Raw genomic sequence first — 24,638 nt, forward strand, 5'->3', positions numbered from 1 at the left:
TGTTTTTTTTAAGTTAGGTTTATTTAGCAATAGAAGTATGTACATGTAAGAGAATCCCCTGCAGCATGAGACATGCACAAAGCAGTGAGGGACTGAAAGTGGTGCTGCTCAATGGCCTTCCTCATCACCTGTCATCCCACTTTACTCAGCAGTAGGGCCAAGATTAGAAAGGGACAGGTGAAAAATGTATCAGTCCATGTGGCAGAGTCTTCAGGCAGAGCCTTCCCAGCAACCAGTATTAAAACAAGCGGGCGCCATAGCCAAATGTCTGTTTAATGCCCTCGAAGTAGTAGCGCTGCCAGCCTTGCTTTGTTCTTTCCTCCTCACTGGCAGGAATGCCCTTGCCTTCCAAGCACACCTCCGTCTCACCACCTTTGTCAGTGAAGTTCAAGGTAATTGTTGCAAAGTGCCCTGGAGGAACCAAAGCAAATCTCTCAACAGTGTGTAGTATAGTATATGCTGCCCCAAGGAGCTACTCTGCTCCTCCTCTCACATGGCACCACTGAAAAGACTCCTTGGGATCCTTTCCAGAGGATCTATTTATGACAGCTGCAGGCGTTCCTCAGAGAGAGAGGGGGGAGAGGGCTCCCTCTTCACGGGGTTTGAGGCAGTTGCAGCCACAGCTGAGCAAGCTGTTCCTAATCCCTGGCTGCTGCTCTAAACCATGGCTGATGATTCTGACCTGACTGTGTGGGATATGAAGGTGGGGTATGGCTGGTGCAGCTCCCAGAACACCCACGTGCTCCCCACTCATGAGCCAGAGTGCGCTCTGACAAGTGGGGCTGGAATTCTTCAAACACAGGCAAGGCTGTAAGACCATAGTCCATTTTTGGACTACTTACCAGCTGGCCAAGATTTAAATCTCCATTTCATAACAAGTTGCTTCTCAGGGACCTTGAAAAGAAAGAGAGAGACTGAGTAGTAATTTTTTGCAAATCCTGCAGTCTAATAGAAAATAACTAGAACTGTGTTGATCTGAAGCCTTAAGAGACCCCTTGAGAAACACACACAGAGGGAAACAATTTTAAGCATCCTTTCTGCTCCTCTTCTAGGAATGTAGGCCATAGTATGGCCCCAAACACTGAGACAGCGTCCCTGTCCAAAAGACTTCAGTGGCAAGAGGGCCAAAGAAGGAAAGGGTCAGTTACTATCTTTAACACCCCTCCAACCCCTAATAAATAAGTAAAATCACACAAAGACAGGGCAGATGCATGACTCGCAACCAGATTTCTCCCCAGCCTGAAGTCCCATACATTAATCCATACTATAAGGAACAGTTCAGTAGCCACAGTGATTAGAGATAATTATTGGGCACCAGGCAGAACCCTGCAATTAGCTAACTGAAGCACTGTTACAGAATTGATACCTCAAAAATAAGAAGGTTGCTCCTGAGCAAGACACACCTGCACTGGTTAGTACTTACTAGGTCAACAAACTCTCCCGTGACACTGCCATCCAGCAACTGAAACTTGCCTCCTTTGTCAGCCTCCAAGGCAGCTTGTGCATGGGTGAAAGCTTGGACCATCTGAAAAGAATTCAGGAGGAGACCTGTATTACTTGACACTATCTGGTTGCAAACTTGCTGCCCGATGCCTCCCAACCAGCTACAAAAGCTCTGAAAGACGACATTAAGTCAATAGCGTAAGGTCCTCATCAAGAAAAAGACAAAACCCCTGTCCTGGCCAGCAAAGCAAGGTTATCGCCACTACAGCAGCATTCTGCCTGCCAAAGGAAAAGAACCCCTAGTTTTCGTAACCTATGCAGTGTTCTGTAAGCCACACTTTGATTTACTCTGTTTATTTCTTTATGAAACCTAGTTCTAAGAAAAGGTGGTATTTTTTGCCGCCCCCTTTAAAAAAAAAAGGGGGGGGAGGGGAGGAGCAAAAGACTAAGACCATGTTTAAATAACGATACAATGCTGCTCTCTCTTCTTAAACCATATAATAGTGTGCAGGACAGGGGAAGCTACTTCTGAAGTACGCTTTGATAGCGCCTAACCTTAAAATGAAAAAAAAAACCAAAACCAACAAGCACACAACTGTAAATCCCAAGAGATCTGACCACATGCAGTAAGGGATACACCTACAGATAGGTGCTGACAGCAGTCTGGCACTGGCTTCTGGCTGGCATTAATCCTCTCTTGTCAACTGTGTGAAAAGACGCACACGGGAGCTTTAAGCAACTGCAGACCGGCTTTCTTACCCCATTCTCATGGATTGTGAGTGTCCTACAGAATGCCTTAAAAAGCTTTTTAGAAACAACCTCCTGTGTGCAAAGAACAACTCTCAGAACAAGCCTGGCATTACCTCCTGAGTAACAAATACCCGGTAGAGCTCCTCTGGAGATGTTAAGAAGGTGTCCTTCAAGCTGATCTTACATGTAGGGATCTTGACTCCTATGGATTTGGACTGCGACGTGGCAGTGCCACTGCTGGCAGCCATCTAACAAAACAACAAGCAAAACATACATACACATACTTTTTTTCACCAAAATAATAATAATAAAATAATAATAAATAAAATCAACAAGCGGATCACATATCCAAGAGAAAAACCTAAGGCCTTTGGTAAAGATGTAATTAGGTACAACTGTATTTCAGTATAAAAAGCACATTTATGACCCTGCTTGAATTAAGAAATACCACGTGCTGCAAATTGAAACAGTCAGGCCTACACCACAGACTGCCAATTCCTCCATACATTTATCCTACAAATAGCATAGGTTGCTCCTGTAAGCCCTGGAATCTAATATTGTGTACTTTTCTTCACAGATCCCAAAGCATGTTTGCACAGTTTTATTTACCTTGCGGTCTTCCGCTTTAGGAGCCACCTGAGGTGTTGTTTCCATGTGTTCACCATTCACTGTGGGCAAAATCATGCCCTGGGTGAATTCTGGAAAGACAGGAATGCACCCATGAAACTAATAAAAGATCAGGTAAACCTTTTAACTATTCTTTGAAATACACAATCAGAAGGGTTTCCTGGTTTTTTGCCTGCTTTTGCTAGTGCCCACAACTTGAAACAGTTAAAAAAAAGTAAAAGGAACTTTTTTTTTTTTTTTACAAGCAATTAATTCTTCTTGCCCTCAACTACTCTCCACTGAAGACTGTATCCGAACCTGCCTACACTAACAATTAGGAATTTACCTCCTCTTCCTAGCCTAGAATACCAATCACTATCTTCTACATGTTGCTCTCATATTAATGTTAGCCTTACACTTACGTAACTTTTCCCCCCTCTCACTCTCTGATATAAAGAGCAGTCACATCTCAAATACTCTGATCTTGCTGGTCTAGACAAACCAAACCAAGCCCTTCCATTTTTCAGACTGGCTCTCCCATTTCTCCTATCATTGTAGTACAGAATAAAATTACTTCTGACTCCTTCTTTGATTTATCTTTTTTGACACCAGATGCCAGGACTAAACACAAAAACCCAGGGGAAGTCTCTCCCGTGCCCTGTTCAGCAACACCAGCACTTTTATAACTCCACCAGAAGTTTCAGCCTCTTTCAGCATCATGTTTTCTTTTTCTCCAGCTCTATCACTTCTGCCTTTACCAATTATAAATCAGGGTTCCCCTTCATCTGTTCAATCTAGCAAAACTCCATTACATAGCAGAATTTTATTACATGCATTCAATCTTGTATCCCACAATACTTAGTTCCCACCTATTCTTATTTACTCCAGCCCACAAGATCATAGTTGTTCCTGAATAACATTCTCATCTTCCACTGGGTGACTGCATCTCCCACCCTGAACACTAGAACACCTGGAAAAAAAGCAAGGGTACAGAAATTTGACCCCAGAAAACCAGCAACCAGTGGTGGTCTGTACTTAGCAAAAGCTGAATATCTAAGCATGTGTAGCACAATACAGGTAAATGGATATAAAAAGCAACTGTAGGGTCCCCAGTCTGTACTAGATAGCAAAGCCAAACTCAAAAAGCATGCGGATTTAACTACAACTGCTGGAATCAGATTTATCTCCTAAAAAAAGATAATTTTGACCTGGAAGCTGAGACAGCTTATTCAAGGACACCAACAAAACCTGCAGAGCTATATCCAGTTGTCAGTTACTCTCAAATCCAAAGAACACTAGATGCCTTTACTAGCACGGCAAAAGAGAAAACACAACAACCTAGAGAGAAGATACCACCTTCCAAGGGAATATGAAAACTAAAGGTTGGGCCACATGCAGCGACTGATACTACGTCACTGAGGTAGCAAACACATTTTATACTGGTTTCAATTTCTCTCTAGCTGACCTTCAGCATATGAAGGGCATTCTCAGTTTTAAAACATAAATCCAAAAATGCTGTTTATTATTGGGTTATCACTAAAAATAGTCTTTCTGGGTTGTGCTACAGTGCCTACAGACAGAAGTGCTTCTTACCAAATGCTAAGCATTATCAAGAGACAGAAAAGTTGGTATTGTTGCTCTGACACCTTCCCGTCAAGGTGAGGTGAAGACTGATATTCACTCCCATTACCCCCATCCCTTCTTTAGCATTAGCTCATATGGATTCCCGTAACACTTCTCCCTCTCAGTTACATACCTGTTTTGAGAGTACTGATGTAAGTTTTCATTGCATCTCTAATTTTTTTTGCACCTTCTTGCTTCATCAGGGTCTTCAAGTTAGTGTCAGGCTCATCTTTGGCAAGGCTGACATGGATCTAAACAAGGAGGGCACGTGCTGATTAACAAGGCCATACTTGCACGGTCCTTTTAATACTCAATTCAACATCACAGTTAGACTTTGGCCAAACTTTCACAAGCAGCAGTGCAGTTTTATTAATCTTTCACTTTATCTCTCTCAGCCTACAGTAATGTATGCATGTACCTAGACACCTTCAAGTGCTATAGAGCCCTTACATCTAGAAGGCAGGAATTAATTTGGTAAAGATACAACATGATGGGAAGGGACTCCTTAGCAGGGTATGCAGTGGCAGGATGAGAGGTAACAGTATGAAACTGAAAGAGGGAAAATTTAGATTAGATATTAAAGAAGAAATTCTTTACTGTGAGCGTGGCGGGGCACTGGAATAGGTCGCCCAGAGAAGCTGTGGATGGCCAACCCCTGGAAGCACTGAAGATCAAGCTGCACAGGGCTTGGAGAACCTGGTCTAGTGGAAGGTGTCCCTGCCCACGGAAGGGGGTTGGAACTAGATGATCTTTAAGGTCCTTTCCAACCCAAACCACTCTATGATTCTATTAACTTAAGCAGTCTCTAACACTAAAATTTCTACGCAAATGCTCTAAAAAAAGGTAACATAGAAGGAACTATTAACGCTGTGAGGATTCCTGTTAGAACAACCATACAGCCAGCAGTATTAGCCTTTAGCTGTGCTTACCTCAACTTCATCGATGTCATTTTCATCTGAGAGATTAGGAATCTCCACGTAACCTTTGTATTTCACACCTGTCTTTGAGGTGCCTGCAATTACAATCATGTTGTTCAGATCAGTATTTCTTACTCTGATAAGAACCAGACTTGTGATGTATCACAAGACAAGACTTCCTCTTATTGTTATTTCCCAAATAAGTATCCTTATCCTTAATCTTACACTTTGACTCTGGCCTTGAAATAGGAGGGGAGAACATCACTCACCAGTCCACGCCAGCTTGATAGCCCACTCATAGAAGAAGATAAGTTTCCCTTTGCGGTTGTTAATGGAGGCCTCTCCCTCCAGCTTGCTCACTTCTGTCACCTCACAAGCCCCTTCCTCACCCTCCACCCTGACAGGCAGGAGGAGAGTTTTCAGCCGCTCTGTGGACCAGTTGGAGGCATCCCGCTCTGTCCTGCGAGAGAACCGGGCACCGTGAGAACCTGGGCCAGGCCACACCGCCAGCACGCGCTGGGGCGATCCAGCCTTGGCCTGGCCGGGCCCGACACACACAGGGACACGGAGGGTCACACGGGGATCCACGGGGACCCCACACAGGCCACGCACACACACGCCGGGGCCTTCCCGGGACACCAGCCCGTCCCCCCCCAGCACCAACAGGCACACAGGGGAGCGCGGGCAGAGCCCTTCCCCGGGGCACCGGCCGCCCCCCCCCCGGGGCAGCGGGCCCTGCCGGGTGGGCCCCGGCGCCGGCCGGCCGGGCGGGCAGCCCCGCTCACCAGTGCCAGTTGTTAACGTTGGTGGCGTCCGCCCGCTGCTCGACGATCCAGCGCGGGTCTCCCTCTCCCCACTTGGCCATCGGGACCGCCGCCGCCTCCGCCGCACCGACCGCCCGTGGAAACTGCTAGAACCGCCGGCCGCCGCGCCACCTCCCGGCTTCCGGCACGGTCCCTTCCGGCGCCTCCCCCCCGCCTCGCCGCCGCCTGCCTCCTTGGTTCCGCCGCCCCGCGGCCTCCCGCTGGCGCCGGCGCTCCCGGAGCCGGCCCCGCCACCCCGCCCCGGAGCCGACGGCGCGGGGCACGCCGGCACTCGTAGTGCGCCAGCGGGGGGACGCCGGCCCGGCCCGGCGGGGGGACTGCCCGGCCCGGCCCGGCCCTGCGCTGGCGGTGCCCGGCGCGGGAGGGGAGGCGCGGGGAGGTGAGCGGGGCCGGGGGGCGGCGGGGCCGGGGGCGGGGCCGGGGGGCGGCGGGACCGGGGGGTGGCGATCCCCCGCCCCCCACCCCAGGCAGCCGCTGCGTTCCGTTGCAGATGAGCAGGGCCAGGGCGGACGAGGAGGAGTACTGGCACAGCTCCAAGTTCCGGGCCTTCACCTTCGACGATGAGGATGACGAGCTGTCACAGGTAGGGTCTGACCCCCCAACCCCGTGGGCAGCCCCACCCGCGCCCCATCCCTAGCCAGCGCCTCGGGGGGCTGCGCCTCCTGGGTGGGTGGGATGTTGCCTCCTGCCCTCTGAGGTGGCCGCTGAGGGCTCCTGGCTCGGCCCCCACGGTAGCCAAACCGAAATCTCGTTAGGAGCGTGGGTCCTTGCCCGGGCACCAAACTGCATCTCCTGCCGGTTGAGCTGTCAGTGCCGGTGGCATTCGGGTTCCCGGGGTGAGGAATGGCTCCTGTGTCTGCTGAACACCCACTGGCATAAAGTACCTTCTCCGAAAGAGGCGGTGGAAGCTGAAGAAGCTGTATTCACAGCTCTGAGGGGGATCGTTTCAAGGTAGTAAGAAACAGAACACACTCTGCGACACTGATGGTCTTTATACAAGCCCTTTCTTTTGTCCGTAGCTAAAGGAATCCAAACGGGCAGTGAATAGCCTTCGGGATATCGTCGATGATGATGATGACGACCTTGAGAGGGTCAGCTGGAGCGGAGAACCTGTGGGAAGTAAGTGCAGGAGTACCGAAAAAGTTATCCTGGAGACAGAGGGAGTTTAAAATTACAGCTTAGGTCACGTTGTTTAGTTGAGGTCAGGAGTACTGCTTACTGTCTAATCCTTCATCTTTAATTCCAGTCTCCTCAGGTCACATTGTGAGCCACTTGCTTTACCTGTGTGGTTCCACTGAAAAGAGAGCGAGCAGAAGCCCAAACTACATAAAGCGATGGCATGCAGACAAGTGGAGGGAACTCACTGTGTTTCTCAATATGTAGCCCAGCTTAGAGCAGATATTTTGGAGGTTATGGCTTGATATTCGTCATGCTCAACTGGCCTGCAGGATTCTAGGTGATCGTTTCCTTACGCTGCTGCCTGAAAAGGCACCATTTAAAGTTCTCTGCTTTCTCCTCACAGCACTTTAACTTATTGCAAGGCTAACTGTGTGTTTACAGGTTGGCCCTTAAGCTTGAAGTTTGAAAGGGAATTGTAAGCATTAAGCAAATACGTTTCTAGTGATGATGGGAGTGAACTTGTGACCCAGACATGATGCTGTCTCCTGCACTTTGGAGTTCGTGACGCACAGAATATGTGGCACTTGCTAGCCCATATCAAGCAGTGAAAAATGACATTTGGATTACCTAGAAGACCTTCAAAGACTCTGTTCTTTTTGTCTTATGCTGTAGCTCCTCCCTCTGGTTCATACCATTTCTTTTCCTACCCAAGGTCTCTACCTATCGGCTTTTTTGCTCTATCACCCTGTCCTACCATGTGTGTGTTGTGCAGCAGCGTGAAAAGAAGGGAAAACTGTGTCTCAAACAAGCAGGAGGGAGACATATTCATTGTTGCTAGCAGCATATGCATATTGATAGCTGTTTTGTCTGTGTGAGGAGGAAAGCTATCTCAGTTTTCCAGTGTTCATGAAGGTATGCTCTTTATGCTGCTGTAATTTGAGGTAAACCAGGGATTCTCTGTCTTGTTCTGTACCTTTAGAGCAAGGGTTACGCTTTATCCTATGCAACAGCACATAAGTGTTGAGTGGTCTGTGCATTTTTTTGTATAAGCCATAATCAGCTGTACGACATTGCTGAAATCAACCATTTGTGGAGGGCAATGTGCAACTGTTTAATGAGCTGTGTTACATGAGACCTGGGATTCTGTACACTGCATCTTCTTAGTGCTGAGCATCCAAGTTATCAGCATGTGCTACTGCAGAACTGACCAGGACACGCTTGGTAACATTGCTGCTGTTAACATAAGATCATTCTTTACAGACTGGTTTTCTCTTTCTCTGTTATAAATGACCTTTGTCTCCACATAGGTATCTCCTGGTCAATCAAAGAGACAGCCTCCAGCAGCACTAGCTCGCTGGAAAGCCGAGACTCCAGCCTACAGAAGGGCTCTTCCTCCTATGCTGCTTTTCCCAAGCAAGTTTCCTCCTACTCCCTAAGCAGCCTATTCAAAGGTGAGGTTCTTCTTATACAGTATGGACAAATGGCTTTTCCCTCAAGAGCCTTAAGGGGCAATTGTGTTGTGTAAACCGTTTTCTCTTAAGTGTATTGCAAAGCAGGGAAGCTCTGATCTCTCTTCAGTGTGCGAGTGTATCTCTTACTGGTCAGAAATTGAAGACTGCCTTGTGCAGACAGTATGGGAGGGAGCTTTGGAGACTATGGCTTCTTAAAAGCCAGGTTCCACAGAACAGCAAGGTAGAGCACAGCACTGTACAGCAATCCGTTTGCATGGTGGAAAAGAGCAGCCTGCAAAGGAACTGGCTTGACCCATGTGATCCCTCATTTGATCTTCAGTACCATAGAGAAGACAGGTTGATTGTCCTTTATTTGGAGCTCAGCTGGCTGCTGTTGATGTTGTAGTTGGTTCAGCTTGGTAGCATAGCTGGTTATGGGGGGATCTGCACAGCAGGCCATGGGGGGGCTTACACAGCTTGCAAGAGTTCAGCTCTGTTGTCTCACAGCCGGACAACAAAGCAGCTTTTACTTTTTCTCTGGGGTGGTTTTTTACTCTCAGCTTTGGTAATACAGTGATAACAAAAGACATCCACATCACAGCTCTGGTGAGAGAAGCTGTTCGTGCTGCCATGGACTGAGCAGTGTGTGTGCTTGAGCCTCTGCACTGCAGGTAGATGAGTGAATTTAGGCTCTCTAACCTCTCCTGGCCTCAGCAACAAGAGGGCAGATGGGGCCAGGGTGTGATATGGTTCGTGATGCCACAGACAACTTCAAAGCCTTCGACTGCAAGCTGGTGAGCCGTGGCTGTGCTGGCATAGTGTGAATCACTGTACAGAGTGGCTTGTTCTACAGTGGCATGGCTATAGCACACTGGCTTGCCGTCTAGGCTTGTGTTCCCTCTGCAAGAGATCTTGCTGGGGAAGAGACAGTCTCTCACGAGTGGTTGTTTTGATTTCAGGACGAAACAGACTTCCAAGTTTCCAGTCCCTTTCAGATGGTAAGTTTTGAATCCTTGCCTCATTTTGGGAGGGGTGCAGATTTATGTAAACCAAAGCATGTCCAAAAAAAGGAGAAGTGTCATCTTCCTTATGTAGCAGAAACTGAATCATGGGTTGCCTGAAAGTCATTCAGCAAAGAAATGAAAAGAGTTGGCCAGATGGTTTGTGGTGATCTGCTTATGGACAGCTGACAACTGTTGGGTTTAGAGCAGCTTTGTATTGCTGTTTGGTGCTTGAGTTTGGGTCTTCTACGACGAAAACCAAGCAAAGGGCTGTTTTGGAAGTGGGTGTGAATTGGGATTTTGATGTGCTATTCAGCTTTGCCTTTCCCTCTCAGCCCTCTCTGACACAGGAGTTAAAAACTATGCCCCAGAGCTGCGCAGACCGAAAGCTGAGTACAAGGTGAGCAGCTTGTGTTTGTAGTGTGTTGAGATCAGAGTACTGCCAGGAGAACTTCGACTGTGTTGGTTTCACGGAAGGTGATTAATCACTATTTCAGACAGCAGAGGGCAATGCAGGGAATAGGATAGAGAGCTGCAAAATGCAGCCTCGCAGTAATTCAGGTGTTCTCTGCTTTTGCTCAAAAATAGGGAGCCTTGCTGGGGGTCTTCGTTACTCCTGCTAACAAATGGCCCAGCAGTCTTTTGTGAAAAGGATTTCTATATAGTGCTTTGCCTGTAAACTGCTTTCACGCTGGGTCAGGTGAACTGCCATCATGTGTGCTTTCAAATTTTTTAAATCTAAAGGCTTCTAAATTTCTTGTTCATGAATCGCTGGGACAGCACAGAGGGAGCTGCACAGAGATAGAGTTCCAGTTGGCAGGAATGTTCTCCCACATAGGCAGTGTTAGGTGTTGCAGAAACTAGTGGATTTTGGGAGTGGGTAGATTCCTCCTGCTAGGTGTGATGTTGTAGTTACATGCCCCCTGGTCCAGCCAGTAACAGGACCGAGCACGTATTCACACAGCTGCCCACATGGATTAACGCAGACAGAAGCCAATGCCTTTACCAACAGACATGTAAATGCACCGCACTCAAGCCTGATCCCCAGCCTCCTTTCTGGTTGACCAGGATTGAGTTCCACTAGTGGAACATATGCATGCTCTATGGGTCTCTCCAGCAGCTGGTCTTAGACAACCAGTTTGTTTTGTAGCTGAATTCCAGACCTCAGTCTCCTCTAGTTGCTGGCACCTGGACCCTTGAGTCCCTAGGGTTCATGGTCCCATTCTGCTTCGTGGTAGATTGTTTGTTCTACTCACTGGCTGGTTGAGCTTGAAGTTTACTCGCTTTCACATGAACTGGGAACAGAGAGCCCACCCACACAGAAGGTAGTTAAATACAGAATTTAGTGAGAATGTAACACAGACTGCACTGATCTATTGCTGGGCTCAGTCAGACAGGCACACTAACTAGTCACTTGTTTCCACTTGGCTGGCGCTCTGTGGCCTGTTTTCCCTGTTTTCCCATGCTTGTTCCTGCCCAATTCATTTCGATCCATCCCTTTCTCTGCTTTTTGTCTTTTCCTGTAAACTGCCATAACAAGCCTCACACGTTTACACAACCTTTTTAAAACATCCCAGGATGCCCTTGCATCCCATACTAAGTCCTGTGCCTCTTTAGGGTTGCATGTTGTTTGGGGAAAGTTTCTTTGGTTTACTGATCTCAGGAGGGTTTTATGCAACGGATAGTGACCTAATCTGTCTCATTTGCTGGTGGGGAGGAGTGGCCGAGTCAGTGTGCTCAGATTGCCCTGATTAGGTTTTCTTCATCTGTCCTTGGCCATCTGATCCTCACCAGGTTGATGTGTTTATGTCGATTAGCTATTAATCACATAATCTAACAGACATCACTTCCTGAAAGCACAGCAGGAGAAATAAATGTGCCCTCTTGTGTTCCATTCTGTGCCTGCAGAGGCAGTGAAGCAGGAAAGGGAGAGGCTGTACAGCTCCTTAAAAGCAGGTAGGAGTATTGTAAGTGGGGTGGAACAAAGAAGGGAAAATTAGTGTCAGCTTTGAACTAGTGCCCTGACAGTGACAGGCTGAGGAGATGCTTCTGGGCAGAGGAACTGGAGGGAACCCTGGTGCTCAGGATGCTCTGACACTCAGCTATACGTTGACTTGAGAGGCTTGTGTGCAGTGATCCCCTAATAGGACTGGGTTAATCCTTCTTTTCATTAGATTGGGGTTTTTAATAAATCTTCAGTGAACTTAAAATTCAGTGTCCTCAGAGCTGGTTCTGGTTACTCTCTTTGGCTCTTCTCAGGCAGAAGGCTGAATTACAACTGCTGGCTGAAGTGCCTTACAGAAATTTGGCTGCCCTCTTGGGTTCTGAGTTCAGGAGCGGTTCAGGCTGCTGCCACTTTTTATCCAGTGCTTCCAGATCCTAGTGGTTGCTGGGGAAGAGCTTTGGTCATTGCAGCAGTGGTAGCGTATTACCTTAAGATGGCCTTGCCCCAGGCTTCAGTGCTCTTGTCACACTGTGCTAGTCCTGTATGACTCTCCAGGGCGGTTGCCTGAATTTGTTGTTCCTGCATAGTCCGTGCTGCTGTGGAAGGCTCACCAGCAGAAGTCTGTCTGAATTGTAACAAGAAACTGACTCCTTCCCCTCAGTTTTGGGATTGTTGGTTTTGCGTGTATTTTGTTTGTCCTTCTGAAAGCAACATCGGAGCTTTAATTTATGAGGAGGACAACCTGTGAAATGTACTGCTTATAAAGGATACGATGATGGACCTTATTGGGGCAATAGAAAGACTCTGTGTTTGCATCTGAGCCTCTATCTTCCTTTCCCACCAGCACGCACAGTCTGAGGGCTCAGCATCTGCACCTGAACGCTGTAGGGACACATCCTGCCAACAGCTCCCCTAGAGCAGCTGAATGATAAGTCTGAGAAGCTACACATGGGCCGTCACTCTGATCCAGCACAAGTGGGTGGAAAGCAGCTTGGGGACTGCTGGTGTGATCTGGCCTCTTGGGGCTCAAGAGCTCTTTATTTTTCTTGTGGCAGGATTACAGCAGTGATTGGAGCCCTAAGGATACGGTCAGGCGAATGCAGAGGGGCAAGGTAAGGCCTTTCCACTTGCACCTGCTTGCAAGAGTCGGAGGGTGAGTGCTCCTAAACTGCTTTACACTTCCCTATGCTCCTGGCTGTTCTGGGAGTAGGGAGGGGATCCGTGTTGCCTGCAGCTCCCCGCAGGGACAGTGCCCTGCCTGTGTGCCGCTGTGCCGGGTGGCAGTGCTGGCATCACACTAGCTCAGGAGCTGCAGGAGACCTTCAGGCTTTTGTTGCGTTGTTTACTTGAGTCATCACCTCAGCTAGGCTCTGACGGGAGGTATCTGTACTGCTGTGTTCCTCTGTACCCTTTGTGCTTCTTGGGGCTGGGTTTATGGAAAAAAATCCAAGGGTGTGGGGCTCTACTTCCCTTCTTGGTGGCAAATGGAGGGAGAAAGAAACAATCTTGGTTACTCTGAAATCTTCGTCTTGGCTGCCTCACTTTGCAGTAAGCATATAGGGAGCTTGTGGCTTTACTCTGCATGTGTCTTCTCAAAGGCTGAGGTGAACTAAAGGCTGAAAGAGGCCACAGTTACGGGGTAAGAAGAAGGGAGGAAGTCTTACAACTCTATTTTTCTGGTCTCCTCTGTTGAAAGGGCCCTGTAGAGTTCCTTCCTCCTTTGGTGGTTTGTGGTGCACAGGGAAGTTTTGCCTCGTTACAAGGGTGTTTGTGCTGAATGTACGGTGTCTTCTGTCCTAGCCTGGGCAGTAATTCGGGCTAACTCTGCAACCCCTGTGGACAGATTCCCAGGGATCGTGCAGCATGTAGCATAGAAGTTCTCCACTGGTTGGGAGGGCAGTTATTCATATTGCTGAAAGACTCATGGGGGAAGAATAAGTAGTACCTTGGGGGCTGTTTCAGCCTGCAGATTGCCTGATGTCCCTTATGCCCCTTATGCCTACTTACACGTTTTCTATCTCCAGATCTGCTCTCTAGAGAGATTTCGCTCCCTGCAGGACAAGCTGGTGCTCTTGGATGAAGCTGTGGCAGGGCACGATGGGAATGTCATTACAGCTGTGAGTCCATATAGGGCTGGGACTTTCTGGGTGACCCCACAGAGCGTGCTTATGTGAACGTAGTCAGTTGGCCACCTAATCTTGCAAGATAGGGGGTTGTTCTTTACTTCAAACCAAAAAGTTAATGGAAAGTATCAAAGCTTAAGACTGGGAAGTTCCATATTCCTGCTGGCTTTCCTGCCACCCTGGAGAATTCATGTCAGGTTAATAACAAGGAATCTGATGCTTCAGCCTTACGGATCTTTGCAGCAGCTTCTTGAAGGCTGACATTTAATTTGCTCATTGCAGCACAGAAGATTTGAGGGGCCTCTCCAGCTTATCTGGCTTCCAAAACATCAGGCAGCAAATGGGACTGTGTCAAAGCTTCCCTCATCCAGGTCTTTTTAACCTCTCAGAACTCTCATGGAAAGGTTTTTCTTTCTAAATCTTGGTCTCGCTTATCTAAGCTCCAGTGTAGAAGCTTGGGCAGGCTTCCAGACAGCTGTGGCAAGTGTCTAGTGGGCAGTAGAATTCAGTTCAGTGCTGTAAGAGCTGTGTCTCTAGAGGCCCTTTGCAAAAGCTTCCCCAGGCCTTGACCATTTTGCTGTCTCTTAATTCTGGTGAAGACTGATCTGCTCAGCTGAGACTGCCTCTCTGTGCTCACAGGTCCTGATATTCCTGAAACGGACGCTAAGGAGAGGTAAGTGTGACTGCAGCCAGGGTTTCTATACTGTGTTTTAGTTAAGGGCAGAGCAGCTAGTTCTTTGGCAGGGTGAAAGTCACAAAGAGAGCATGTGGGATATTGCTACTTAGCTGAGCATGAAATATTTTTGCAGCAACTGTAATATGGGAGGGGGGATGATGATGCCCACGAAGGTCCCAAGAGGTGCTTTAAGCAGTGATACATGGTAGTGGTGATGGGGTGAATGAAAATGAATCTGTAGGGGTAATACACTGCTGTGAATTCAGCTGGCAGCCTGGTGAACGGGCCCTTCTCCTGTGCTCTAGCCTCCAAGGCTGTGCTTTGAGATGGGATAAGGTTATTGAGTCCTGCCAATGGCTTGTAACTCCATGCACTGTGCTTAGCCCTCTCTGGCTTGGTAGTGCCAGCTTGCTTTACTCACCTGTATGTATCTCTCTCTCCTGTAGAGATCTTGTTTCGGGAGCTGGAGGTGCGGCAGGTGGCCTTGTGTCATCTGATCCATTTCCTCAAAGAGACGGGTGAGCAGAAGTTGCTTCTGGATCTGCTCAGGTGAGGCTCTTGCCCAGTCTTGTGGCAGGGCTGAGCGCACTGCTAGGAACCTGTCTCCAAGTTAATGCTTCCTCATTCTGTTTTGCAGGTTCCTAGACAGGACTGAGGAAGTTGCTGTGAGTATTTCCAGGAGCAGAAGCTCCCTTTCCTCAGTTAAGAGGGAGTGTGGTGGGCCGAGGGAGGCTGGTTGCAGGATGTCTGGTAGTCAGGCAAGAGCTTGGCATCCCCGTTTCACCCTCTGAAGTCCTGTATCTCCCAAATCCATGAGAACAGACTGTGCTTCTTTTCCCTCCCCCTCCAGCTGTCCCAGTACCGGGAGCATCTGAACATCCAGGATGTAGAAAAAAGGAGGGAATTTCTGAAAGGCTGCATTGGGTAAGAAAAAACGCAAGAGGGTGGGAGGGATGCGGGTGCTTCGCAGAAGGTGGTAGTAAAGAAAATCAGATGTCTGTCCCAGTGACACAGCTTCTGTAGTTTGAAAGCTGGTGCTGGTTTTGCCTCAGTGGGAGTAGGTTGTTGTGGACACAATGTAGACTTTGGAAGGATTTGTGGTGATGACTAGTCCAGCAGCTTTTGCGGCTTTCTTGGGGGCAAAGATGTTTTAGGGACCTTCTGATCATTGACCCTTCAGGTTGTGAAGGATGAAAGCTTGGGTGCCTGAGCACTTGAGGGAATTGGTAGCATCAGCTTTAGATTGTTCTGTAAGAGGTGCCACATAGTTTTTCCTTCTCTGGAGACTGTCTAGGACTCTAGAGGGTCAGTTGAAGAGGGCAGTGGGGCAGGAGCATGAGTACCTACTAGCCACTCAGGCTGGGGAGAATGGGAGGAGTTCCCCACATCTCTGTGGGGAGCATGTTTGGTAGAGAAGAGCATCCTTCAAAGTGTTCTGCATTAAGAGCTGCTGACAGTGTCTCTTTCCTCCATGTCTGGCCAGGCTGCCATTTTCAGCTGAGGATACCTCCCACATCCAAGACCATTATACCTTGTTGGAGCGACAGATCATCATTGAGGTATGAAATCTTCCCTGCTGGTCAGGAGGTGACCGGGACTGGCTGTGAGATCTCTACCTGTCCCTAACTTGTACCACTTTGGATCTAACCAGCTGGTCCTGGCTGGTGTAGTTTAACTGCTGTCCAAGCTGCCGTGCCAGGCACACCTGATGAATACCAGCCATGAAGTCTCAGGTCGTGTTGAGGTTGTGCTTGTGCATTGCTATTGCAACACTTTCCCCAGGTCTGTACCCCGCAGCTAGGTCAGGCAGTTGCCCTGGCTCATGTTTACCCTCTCTGTCTTCCTCCTTTCACAGGCCAATGATCGGCACTTGGAGATGGCTGGGCAGTCTGAGATATTTCGGAAATACCCTCGCAAGGCTTCAATTCTCAACATGCCACTAGTGACCACCCTCTTCTATTCCTGTTTCTACCACTATACAGAGGCTGAGGTGAGGAGGATCTGGGAGAAGAGAAGAGTTACATCTCATCCCTGTAGTCTTCAATGTGTGGGGTGGTTGAGATGGAGCATATTAAGGAAAGAAGGGGTATGAGGTCCTGTTTCATCCCTCAGAGAGACCTGGAGGAACTCAGCTCCCCTTGTCTGTCTGGCACAAGTTCGGAGTTTTCTTTTGTGCTCTAAGGTGGGACATTCAACATGGGACAGCCTGTCAGGGAGTTGCTTCCTAGAAATCACTTGTATCTCTATGGCCCTTAATCCCGTGAGGCTGAGGTGCGCAATACTGGTCTTGGAAGTGCTGTAGTAGGTGCACTAGCTGAAGATGTAGAAGAAACCAAACCAAAGAGCTAATGAGGTGGGGTAGTTGCTCTCTTCTGCCAGCTGTTTCCTCCTGTGGCACTGATATGAGCAGAAAGCGGTAAAAACATGGGGAGATACACCCTGTGCAAGGCAAATGGCAAATACCTTAAAGTGGTGTCTGAACCTGTCCTGCAGCCTGCCCTGCTGAGTTTGTACTGACCCGTCTGCTCTCTCTAGGGAACGTTCAGCAGCCCGACCAACCTGAAGAAAACATTTAAGGTGTGTGTGTCTCCTGTCGTTGTGGCAGCCCTAGTGGAAAATGTGGGCAGCCAAGTTGTACTTAGCGAGGGGGCTGGGTACCAGGAGTTCAAGGGGCTCAGCCCTGAGATGGGGAGGGGGGCATGGCATCCTCCTCGAGCAGAGCCATTCTGGAGGCTCAGAGAGGCAAGTGCGAGCTATGTGGAGGCTCTCACTGGGTGCACCCTGGCTGCAGCAGCACTTGCAGATCCCCCACCTCCTGCTCTCTGCAGTGCTGGTCCTGACCTTAGACAGCATCTCACCTCCTTGCTTAGCTGTTGGTGTGGGTCTTGACAGGGCTGGGGGCAGATGCCGTTCCTGTCCAACCCATGCAGGCCTTCTCAGCTGTGCTAGTGCTCTGAGCGTAGCTTTCTGCCTTGCAGATTCCCGATAAGCAGTATGTGCTGACTGCCCTGGCTGCCCGTGCCAAGCTGCGAGCCTGGGATGATGTGGATGCCCTCTTTACCACCAAGGTGAGCTGCGGAAAGCCTTGCTGGGGACTCGGTGCCAAGTACTGATATCTACTGCTGATAGCTGGGTTGTTCTGGAGTTGCTGGACAGACTGGTTTTATTTCAGCAGGGCCCAACACCTCTGCTGCAGCGTGTTGCAGTACGTTCCTCCTCTCCCTGCGTAAGACCTCTGCTGAGCCTGGCTTGGCTGCAGCAGCAAGGTCAGAGAAGGGGACTACCTTTGTGCTCTGTAACCAAAGGGTTTGTAGCCAAGCTACACAGCCACTGCATGAAGGGCTCTGCCAGTGGTGCACGTGGTGGCTGGTGACATATGTTGCTGACACCGAGGGGGAAAGCGTGTTCTTGTGTCTGGAGGGATTGCCCTTTAGGATTAACATAGGGTTTGGCTCTCCTTTCAGAACTGGCTGGGCTACACCAAGAAGAAAGCACCTATTGGCTTCCATCGGGTGGTGGAGATCTTGCAGAGGAACAATGCTCCTGTGCAGGTGAGCAAGGAGCTGCCGGTTATGTCGTCCTCCTCTTTGTTGGGATTTGATGTGGGAACGGTTCCCCAAGCTTCCTAGCTGGGAGCAGGAGAACAGCTTGCCAAGCTGCTGGCTCTGCCAGGTGGGTGCAGCATCAACAGGAACTGTGCATGGTAGTGAGGGCTGGGTCCTAGGTCTCGCTGCAAGAGGGACAGCAGGCCTAGAGTTGTCTGGGAGGTCTCTCAGTGCATTGCCACCTGTGTTTGCTGCATTAACTTCTCTTACGCTTAACCTGGCTGGCAACTGTTAACCTGATCCATAGGAGTGAGGTAGCCTAAGACTCTGACCTTTGTGAGCAAAGCTTTACTGCCTCTGGGCTCCTGAGCAGTCTTGTCCTAGTCACTTGTTGCCTTAGGAAGGAAGGGGTCAAGTCTGTGTGAGCAGCAACCTTGAAAGGTTTTGTGACTAGGGTGAGGGAACGAGTCAGGAGTACCCGCAGAAGGGAGCTGAGACACTCTTCCTTCTCACAGGTTCTACAGGAGTATGTGCGCCTGGTGGAGGATGTGGAGACGCGGTTGAACCTCGCCACCAAATACAAGTGCCATGATGTTGTCATTGAGGTAGGTCCCTGGTGTGTGTGTCAAGAGATGGGACAAGAGCCTGCTTTTTCTCCCTAGCTTTCCTGTGCTCTGCCATGTGCTGCTGCTGTTATGTGCCTGTTGGGGTTTTTTTTATTCCTGTGGCCTGGGAGCAGTGATATGGTTCCCAGTGGAAACCAAGTGAGCTAGGAGAGTGGCTCCTAGCATTTGTGCTGTGGAATTGTGCTGTGGTGGGAACTTGAGGGGGGATTGAAGAGTTGCCCTGCTCGTCTGCAGGCAACGCACCATCTAACTGCAGAAGTGTCCTCTTCACTCAGCTGAGTGCTGGTTTTGCTGTTTGTCTAGACATACAGGGATTTAAAGGACCGCATCCAGCTGACAGCATATAAATGCAAGGTGGAACGAGGCTCTGCAGAAGAGGAGAAGATAAACAGTGTTCTCAACAACACAGTAAGAAACACCTGCTTTTTCTTCCGGAATCTCATCAGAAATGGCTGTAGGTTAGGTGTCAGGGCATGGCTGTCCAACATACTTTTTGTCCTTGCTGGGAAGCTAATCTTACATTTGGAGTTGCATTCAGTGTAGGAACAAAGGTTGAAACTGATAGAAACGGCACCCTCTGGCCGTGGTTGTCCTTGTCAAGGATTGGGACTTGACAGCTTGGCCCCTGAGGGATCTGTGTCCAGCACTGGTATTAGTCATGTCTCGTTCTTCCTTCTAGCAAATCCGATGGAAAAACTGAGCACCTGTGAAGCAGCCTGCTTGGCCGTTGCCTTGCCAGTGAAAGAGGAAACTGCAAAACCCAGTCCGGTGCCAAGAGAGCAACTTTGTTACTACTCATTGCATGATCAACGTTTGTCAGTGACAGTGGGTGCCTGTGGCTTGTGGGACAGTGGCATTCAGGCTGGGTGAAGGCAACTGTTCCAATGTAGCCAGTGAAACCATGGTACTGATCCAGCAGGGTTGATTCTTTTTGGAATCTGATTCTCTTTAACTTGGCTCACTTTTGTTTGTGGAGGGAAGTTGCTGGGCACAGCAAGGTTACGTTTGCTCTGAGTGGTGCCTGGGCTTATTCTTGCAAGAGGAACAGGTCAGTCACGTTTGTGGGTCTCATCACCAGACAGTGCTGACCAGTCCCTTTAACACTCAAGCTGGCTTGAGCATCACCAGTCATGGCTGTGGCTGGAGTAAAGCCTACTGGACTGTGTTCTCTCGGCATTGAAGAGCGTGTTGGGGGAAAGGAAAGGACCAGCTGCACCTTAAAACTTCCTTTTTTTTTATTTTATTTTTTTTTATTTTGTGTTAGTTTGTTCTGGCTCACCCTAGGAAAAGAAGTGTTGTACGCACTCCTGCAGAGAGCCAGGACAGCAGCCTCTGCCAGTATCCTTGTGCTGGCACTCTGCAGCTCTTGGAAGATCCTGTTATCAGGGAAGAACATGCACCTAGTGTGGAGCTGGTCAGAGCCTTGCTGGGCTGGATGGAGCGCAAAGAGAGACCCCTCTCAGCTGGCACAAACCTGCTGGCCCCAGCAGCTCTTTTCTCCGAGAGTGTTATGCCAGGAAGGATGAATTGCACTTTCTTAGAAACACAACTCCTCAGGCAACTGCTGGCTTCATCCTTCCAGACCTCACTTCAATTCCTTAAATAAAGCTGTCTCTTTCTCCTTGGGCTGTTTATTTCCTTCCCACACAGAGCACTTTTTCACCCTGTGTGCTCATCCTGAGCAATTTATCACACCTCTGACAAAGTGAGTATGCAGGGTGTTTTCTCACGTCCTGAAAAGCACAGTGTGTGTCACCATGGTGTGCCTTTGCTTGCAGTGGTACCTTATTTCACACCTTCAATGCCATCAGCACAAGTGAATTAATTTTAATGTTGTAGGAGAGTTTGCTGCCACAGGGGGTGGTCACACAAAGGTGAAGGTTATGTGTAGCAATGTACCAGCCTGAGGGCAGTGTTCCAACCTCCTTACTGCGCTGTGTGCTTTCAGGGTTTTTTTTTGTTGGTGTTTGGGGTTTTTTTTTTTCCTCACAGAATCATTTAGGTTAGAAGACACCTCTTGATCTAGTCCAATCCTGCTCAAGCAGGGTCACCTGGAACAGGCAGACCAGGACTGTGTCTATTTGGGTTTTCAGTATCTCCACAGCTGGAGACAACCCAGCTCCTCTGGGCAAACTGTTCCTGAATTTGACCACCCTCACAGCAAAAAGGTGTTTCCTTGACTTCAGATGGCCTCTCGCATTTCGGTTTGTGCCCACTGCCTCTTCGTGTCACTGGGTACCACTGAAAAGAGTCTGGGTCCCCCTTCTTCATTCCTGCTCACATTAGTACTTGCACACATTAGTTAGATTCCCCCCTGAGCCTTCAAGTTGAACAGTCCTAGCTCTCGGCCTTTCCTCATATGAGAGATGCTCCAGTCCCTTGGTTGTCTTGGTGGCCCCTTGCTGGACTCTCCCCAGTATGTCCATGCTTCTTTTTGAACTGAGGAGCCCAGAAGTGGACCCAGTATGCTGGGTTTAGGCAGGAAGGATCACTTTCCCTAACCTGCTGGCAGCGTTCATCCCAAGGCAACCCAGGGTGCTGTTGGCTAGGGTAAGGTTTGCTGCCAGGCTTTCCCACGTGTTCCAGGCCAGGCCTGTTGGGCTTTACATTGGGGAGCAACAGGAGAAGCTGAACATATCCTTGGAGTAATGTGATGAAGCCACAAAAGAGATCTTCATGCCTGTATTCTCCAGGCATGGATCCTCGCGTGGTATGACCAATGCTACAGATGGTTAAGGGGATGTATAAGTCCAGCAGCAGGGGAGCCGTGAGCTGGCTGTGCCTGCTGATCCCCTGAGCTCAGTGTGCAGTTTGCAGGATGCCATCCTTCTGGCCTGTGGGTATTGCCACTGCCAGCGTCCCAAGTAAAGCAGGACTACTTGTAACATGAAATGCTGATGTGCCACATGGGATGGAGTTGTTGATTTGGTTGTTCCTCACACCCCAATTCTAGAAGCTGGGTACCAGCTTTGTGAGCATCTTTCAGAGCACCAGGATACCGTGGCTGGTGTATCTGATTACACGTGGTGCATCAGGGAGTGTTTGTCCATAAGGCAGCATTTGGCAGCCCCAACAGTTACTCAAGGGTTCCTCCGAGGCCACAGCTCACAGGCTGTCCTTGACTACGTGTGTGGGCAGGAAAAGGAAGATTTCCAGGGCAGTGTGTCCTATGGCTGGGGAGGGTGTGGTTTGTGTAAGTAGTAAATCTAAAATTACTGTAGAGATGGTGGGTTTGGTTGGATTTTTTTTATTAACAATGTGGCAAGCGCTGGCCAGCTGATGCGGATGATTTTGGGACAGCCCCAGTGGGATATAGGTTTCCTCTTTAATACCTGTCTCAGCCCCTGTGTGCTTTTGGTATGTCTCTGCTTTTAAGCAGCACAGTCCAGCTGATGAAGTAGGTCATGGATAGAATTTATATGAAGGTAGCAAAATGCTTCTTTCTTTTTTTTTTTTTTTTTTAATGCTGCTTTTGAAATTCAACCCATCTGCCTCCACTGGAGAAGCCAAACGCATTCTGGTTGAGAGTATCTTTTCCCCATGGACATGTGTGGGCAGGAGCTGGCATAGAGACGTGTTCAACCCCTGCCCTCTTAGGTTTTTCATGCTAACCTAACTGCTGGCTCTCAGGGTGGCACAGCTGTACCCAGAAGAAAAAAAGACTGCTTTGGTAAAGGTGCTCCTCCCCCATGACTGACTTCTGCTTTCTTTGTGCTCCAGGGGATGTTGCAGTGGCTCTGGAAAAGCCCACGCTCCCAGCTTCCCTGGGTGAAAGTGCCTGGTCAGTGCTGACTGAGAATCCAGATTGTTAAATATTCACCCAACAGAGAAAACATCTCCCCAGATGAGCGATAGTGCTGAAACGGAGATGTCCTTCTCCTTGTTTTGTGGCTGCAGGGTCAGTTGTGGCAGACGAGCTTCTTGCTGGGCTCTGCACGCCCAGCCAGGAGAGGCGATCAGCCTGCAGCATTACAGCAACTGTTTGCATACAAACCGTCAACTGTCCCGTAAATTTCTATACAAAAGAAGACAAGCAGGGAGAATGGTCCTCCAGGGAGATGCTTGAAACAATAAAATCCTCTTTTGAATCATCTCAGGGCAGAGAGAAAGCAGGGATTATTAAATGGCTTTTTATAGATCTTGAGAACTAGCCAGATCCCAAGGCTTGGCTGTTTCAGCTAAAGGCTTAAAATTAGCCTGCGTGAACTGGTGTCAGGCAGCTGAGGCACCTGAGCTCTCCGCATGTTTATTCTTGGGAGAGAGGCTGCCTGCGCTGTGTCACTGTGCTGCTGCCTTTTGCCATGTAGGGACAGTGACGGGCAGCAGCCAAAGTCTGTCCATGCCACTTTGGGCAGGCAGCCAGTGGTCCCAGCCTGGGGGTGGTGCTTTGTGTTCCACCTGCATGGGGCAGAGCACAGGTAACCGCACTGCCGGTGCCCAGAGGTGCTGGTCAGTCACCTGTGCTGATTCTGTGGGCTCTTGAGTCCCTTTCTCCTTGCTTATCACAGCAGATCTGCAGAAACAGGGACTCACGTGTTTTTATGACCACACTCAGCTGGTGGCCTGGGCAGGCACTGTGTTCTTCTGCCTCCCATTGCATGTGCTGTCCATCTGCTTGGTTGTTCGGTGTGTCATCCAGAAACAGAAACGCTGTGCTGTGCATGGCCTCATTATTGCTGTCCCTATCCCCAGGTAAAACAGACCATGTCATTTCAGAGCCTGGACGTGCTGCCCTCATTTGGGACCTCATGGGGCAAGCACGGCACACGTGCTCTGGCCGAGCCGGCACCATGCAGGAGCACAGCTCCTGTTGCCTCTCAGAATTTTATTGTGAAACATCATTGCAAACCTTATCATGCTTGGTCTGGTTGCTTCCCCACATCCCCTGCTGCTGGAGTCAGGGAAGCACTTTAGAGTTTCAGCTTCCCGTTTGTCTGGAGGTAGTTGCAGACTTTGTGGTGACAAACCTGAAAACACAACCAAAAGGAATCAAGGGAGCTCCAGATCAAACGTGATGACCCTGCTCCCACCAGGGCCTCGGGTTGCTGCTGCAAAATAACCTGTTGTGAGGTAGCGCAGGAAACAAGGTGCAAAAAGGCAGCCTGCAGCCTCCATGGTCAAAAAAGCAAATCCAGTGCATTGTGTTTTATGTTTAGCTGCTGCTGTAGCTCCCCCGAGGGCTCTGAGTTGCAGGGGTATGACCTGTCCCCCCTGCTTCTGACCCCTGGGGGTGCCCAGTCCCTGTGGTCAGGCTAGTCCTGGCCGCTGAGGTGACTAGTGCAGGGCCAAGTGTTACGCTGCTCTTCATGATACGGGAGAGGCCGCTTACTAGTAAAAGGTTTGCAAGTCCTGCAAAGAGTAACTGCTTCCCCTTCCTTACCAGCTAAATCTGGTTTCTCCCCCATCTGCTAAACCTGGGTGATACAGGCTGTGGGTTGCAGGGCTGAGGGATGGGAGGGCAGACAGGTGGTGGGGATCCAGCTGGAGAGAGGAGGGGAGATGAGAATATCTCTTCACACCTGTACGAAGAATTGACATTTGATTGTCTTTGTTCTGCAGGAAAAATAAGAGTCAATGCTGAATGGCTGGTGGCCATTTTCTGCACAGCCCTGAACAGCAGCACGTGGCGGAGCCCGCCTCACCAGAAAGCACTGAAATTACTCAGTGACCTCTCTTTTCCTGAATGCTACCTCATCTGCACAGAGCAGAAAACTTCCTACCCATGGTTTGTGTGCAAGAGTTTTGTCAGCAAAGATTTTGCCTCTTCTGTGACTCAAGGAGTAAGTAAAGGATTGAATGCTGAAATTACTGCTTGTTCTGAAATTACTACTTTGCTCTGAAGCTTGCCTCATCCCACAGCTGAAGCATGAGCTGTCTTGGTGGGTTGGAAGCTGCTGAATTGTGTTGTTGCCCTTAGGGCCACATACCTGCCAGGGAAGATGGCCTTAGATGATGTATCAGCAGTAAAAGACCTGGACTATCATTTCCA

At 49.2% G+C, this 24,638-nt stretch overlaps 2 protein-coding genes across 4 annotated transcripts; one reads left to right on the top strand and one right to left on the bottom strand.

The window, feature by feature from the left end:
• Positions 1–6,265, bottom strand: AHSA1 (activator of HSP90 ATPase activity 1). Its single transcript, XM_080395280.1, has 9 exons — positions 6,125–6,265; positions 5,609–5,799; positions 5,352–5,434; positions 4,556–4,673; positions 2,803–2,891; positions 2,307–2,441; positions 1,424–1,525; positions 843–894; positions 1–411 (listed from the first exon to the last, which is right to left on the bottom strand). The coding sequence occupies exons 1-9, from the start codon at positions 6,202–6,204 to the stop codon at positions 239–241; spliced, it is 1,023 nt and encodes a 340-aa protein (XP_080251406.1). The 5' UTR covers positions 6,205–6,265; the 3' UTR covers positions 1–238.
• A 43-nt stretch (positions 6,266–6,308) lies between these two features.
• VIPAS39 (VPS33B interacting protein, apical-basolateral polarity regulator, spe-39 homolog) lies at positions 6,309–20,270 on the top strand. Of its 3 annotated transcripts, none has more exons than XM_080395273.1 (20): positions 6,309–6,439; positions 6,654–6,746; positions 7,183–7,282; positions 8,590–8,733; positions 9,693–9,731; positions 10,070–10,134; positions 12,735–12,791; positions 13,704–13,796; positions 14,442–14,475; positions 14,925–15,027; positions 15,116–15,143; positions 15,329–15,402; positions 15,962–16,037; positions 16,334–16,468; positions 17,014–17,055; positions 17,457–17,546; positions 17,943–18,029; positions 18,539–18,628; positions 18,953–19,057; positions 19,329–20,270. In XM_080395273.1, exons 2-20 carry the CDS (start codon positions 6,654–6,656, stop codon positions 19,347–19,349), a joined length of 1,476 nt encoding a protein of 491 aa, XP_080251399.1. In that variant the 5' UTR covers positions 6,309–6,439; the 3' UTR covers positions 19,350–20,270. The 3 variants fall into 3 exon arrangements, with proteins under 3 accessions (XP_080251399.1, XP_080251398.1, XP_080251400.1); XM_080395272.1 differs by having other exon boundaries at positions 6,401–6,542; XM_080395274.1 differs by lacking the exon at positions 6,309–6,439 and adding an exon at positions 6,456–6,542 and having other exon boundaries at positions 6,631–6,746.
• Positions 20,271–24,638: the final 4,368 nt, after the last annotated feature.

Source organism: Falco punctatus (genome assembly GCF_963210335.1).
Source record: "Falco punctatus genome assembly, chromosome: 7".
NCBI classification, from domain to species: Eukaryota; Metazoa; Chordata; class Aves; order Falconiformes; family Falconidae; genus Falco; species Falco punctatus.

Excerpts from the sequence above, each read along its gene's own strand:
- AHSA1 (XM_080395280.1), bottom strand. The coding sequence starts at position 6,204 with ATGGCCAAGTGGGGAGAGGGAGACCCGCGCTGGATCGTCGAGCAGCGG. Across the intron at positions 5,800-6,124 it reads AACGTTAACAACTGGCACTG|GACAGAGCGGGATGCCTCCA; the intron begins GTGAGCGGGGCT and ends GTTCTCTCGCAG. Across the intron at positions 5,435-5,608 it reads TATCAAGCTGGCGTGGACTG|GCACCTCAAAGACAGGTGTG; the intron begins GTGAGTGATGTT and ends TTGTAATTGCAG.
- VIPAS39 (XM_080395273.1), top strand. The coding sequence starts at position 6,654 with ATGAGCAGGGCCAGGGCGGACGAGGAGGAGTACTGGCACAGCTCCAAG. Across the intron at positions 15,144-15,328 it reads ACAGGACTGAGGAAGTTGCT|CTGTCCCAGTACCGGGAGCA; the intron begins GTGAGTATTTCC and ends CTCCCCCTCCAG. Across the intron at positions 17,056-17,456 it reads ACCTGAAGAAAACATTTAAG|ATTCCCGATAAGCAGTATGT; the intron begins GTGTGTGTGTCT and ends TCTGCCTTGCAG.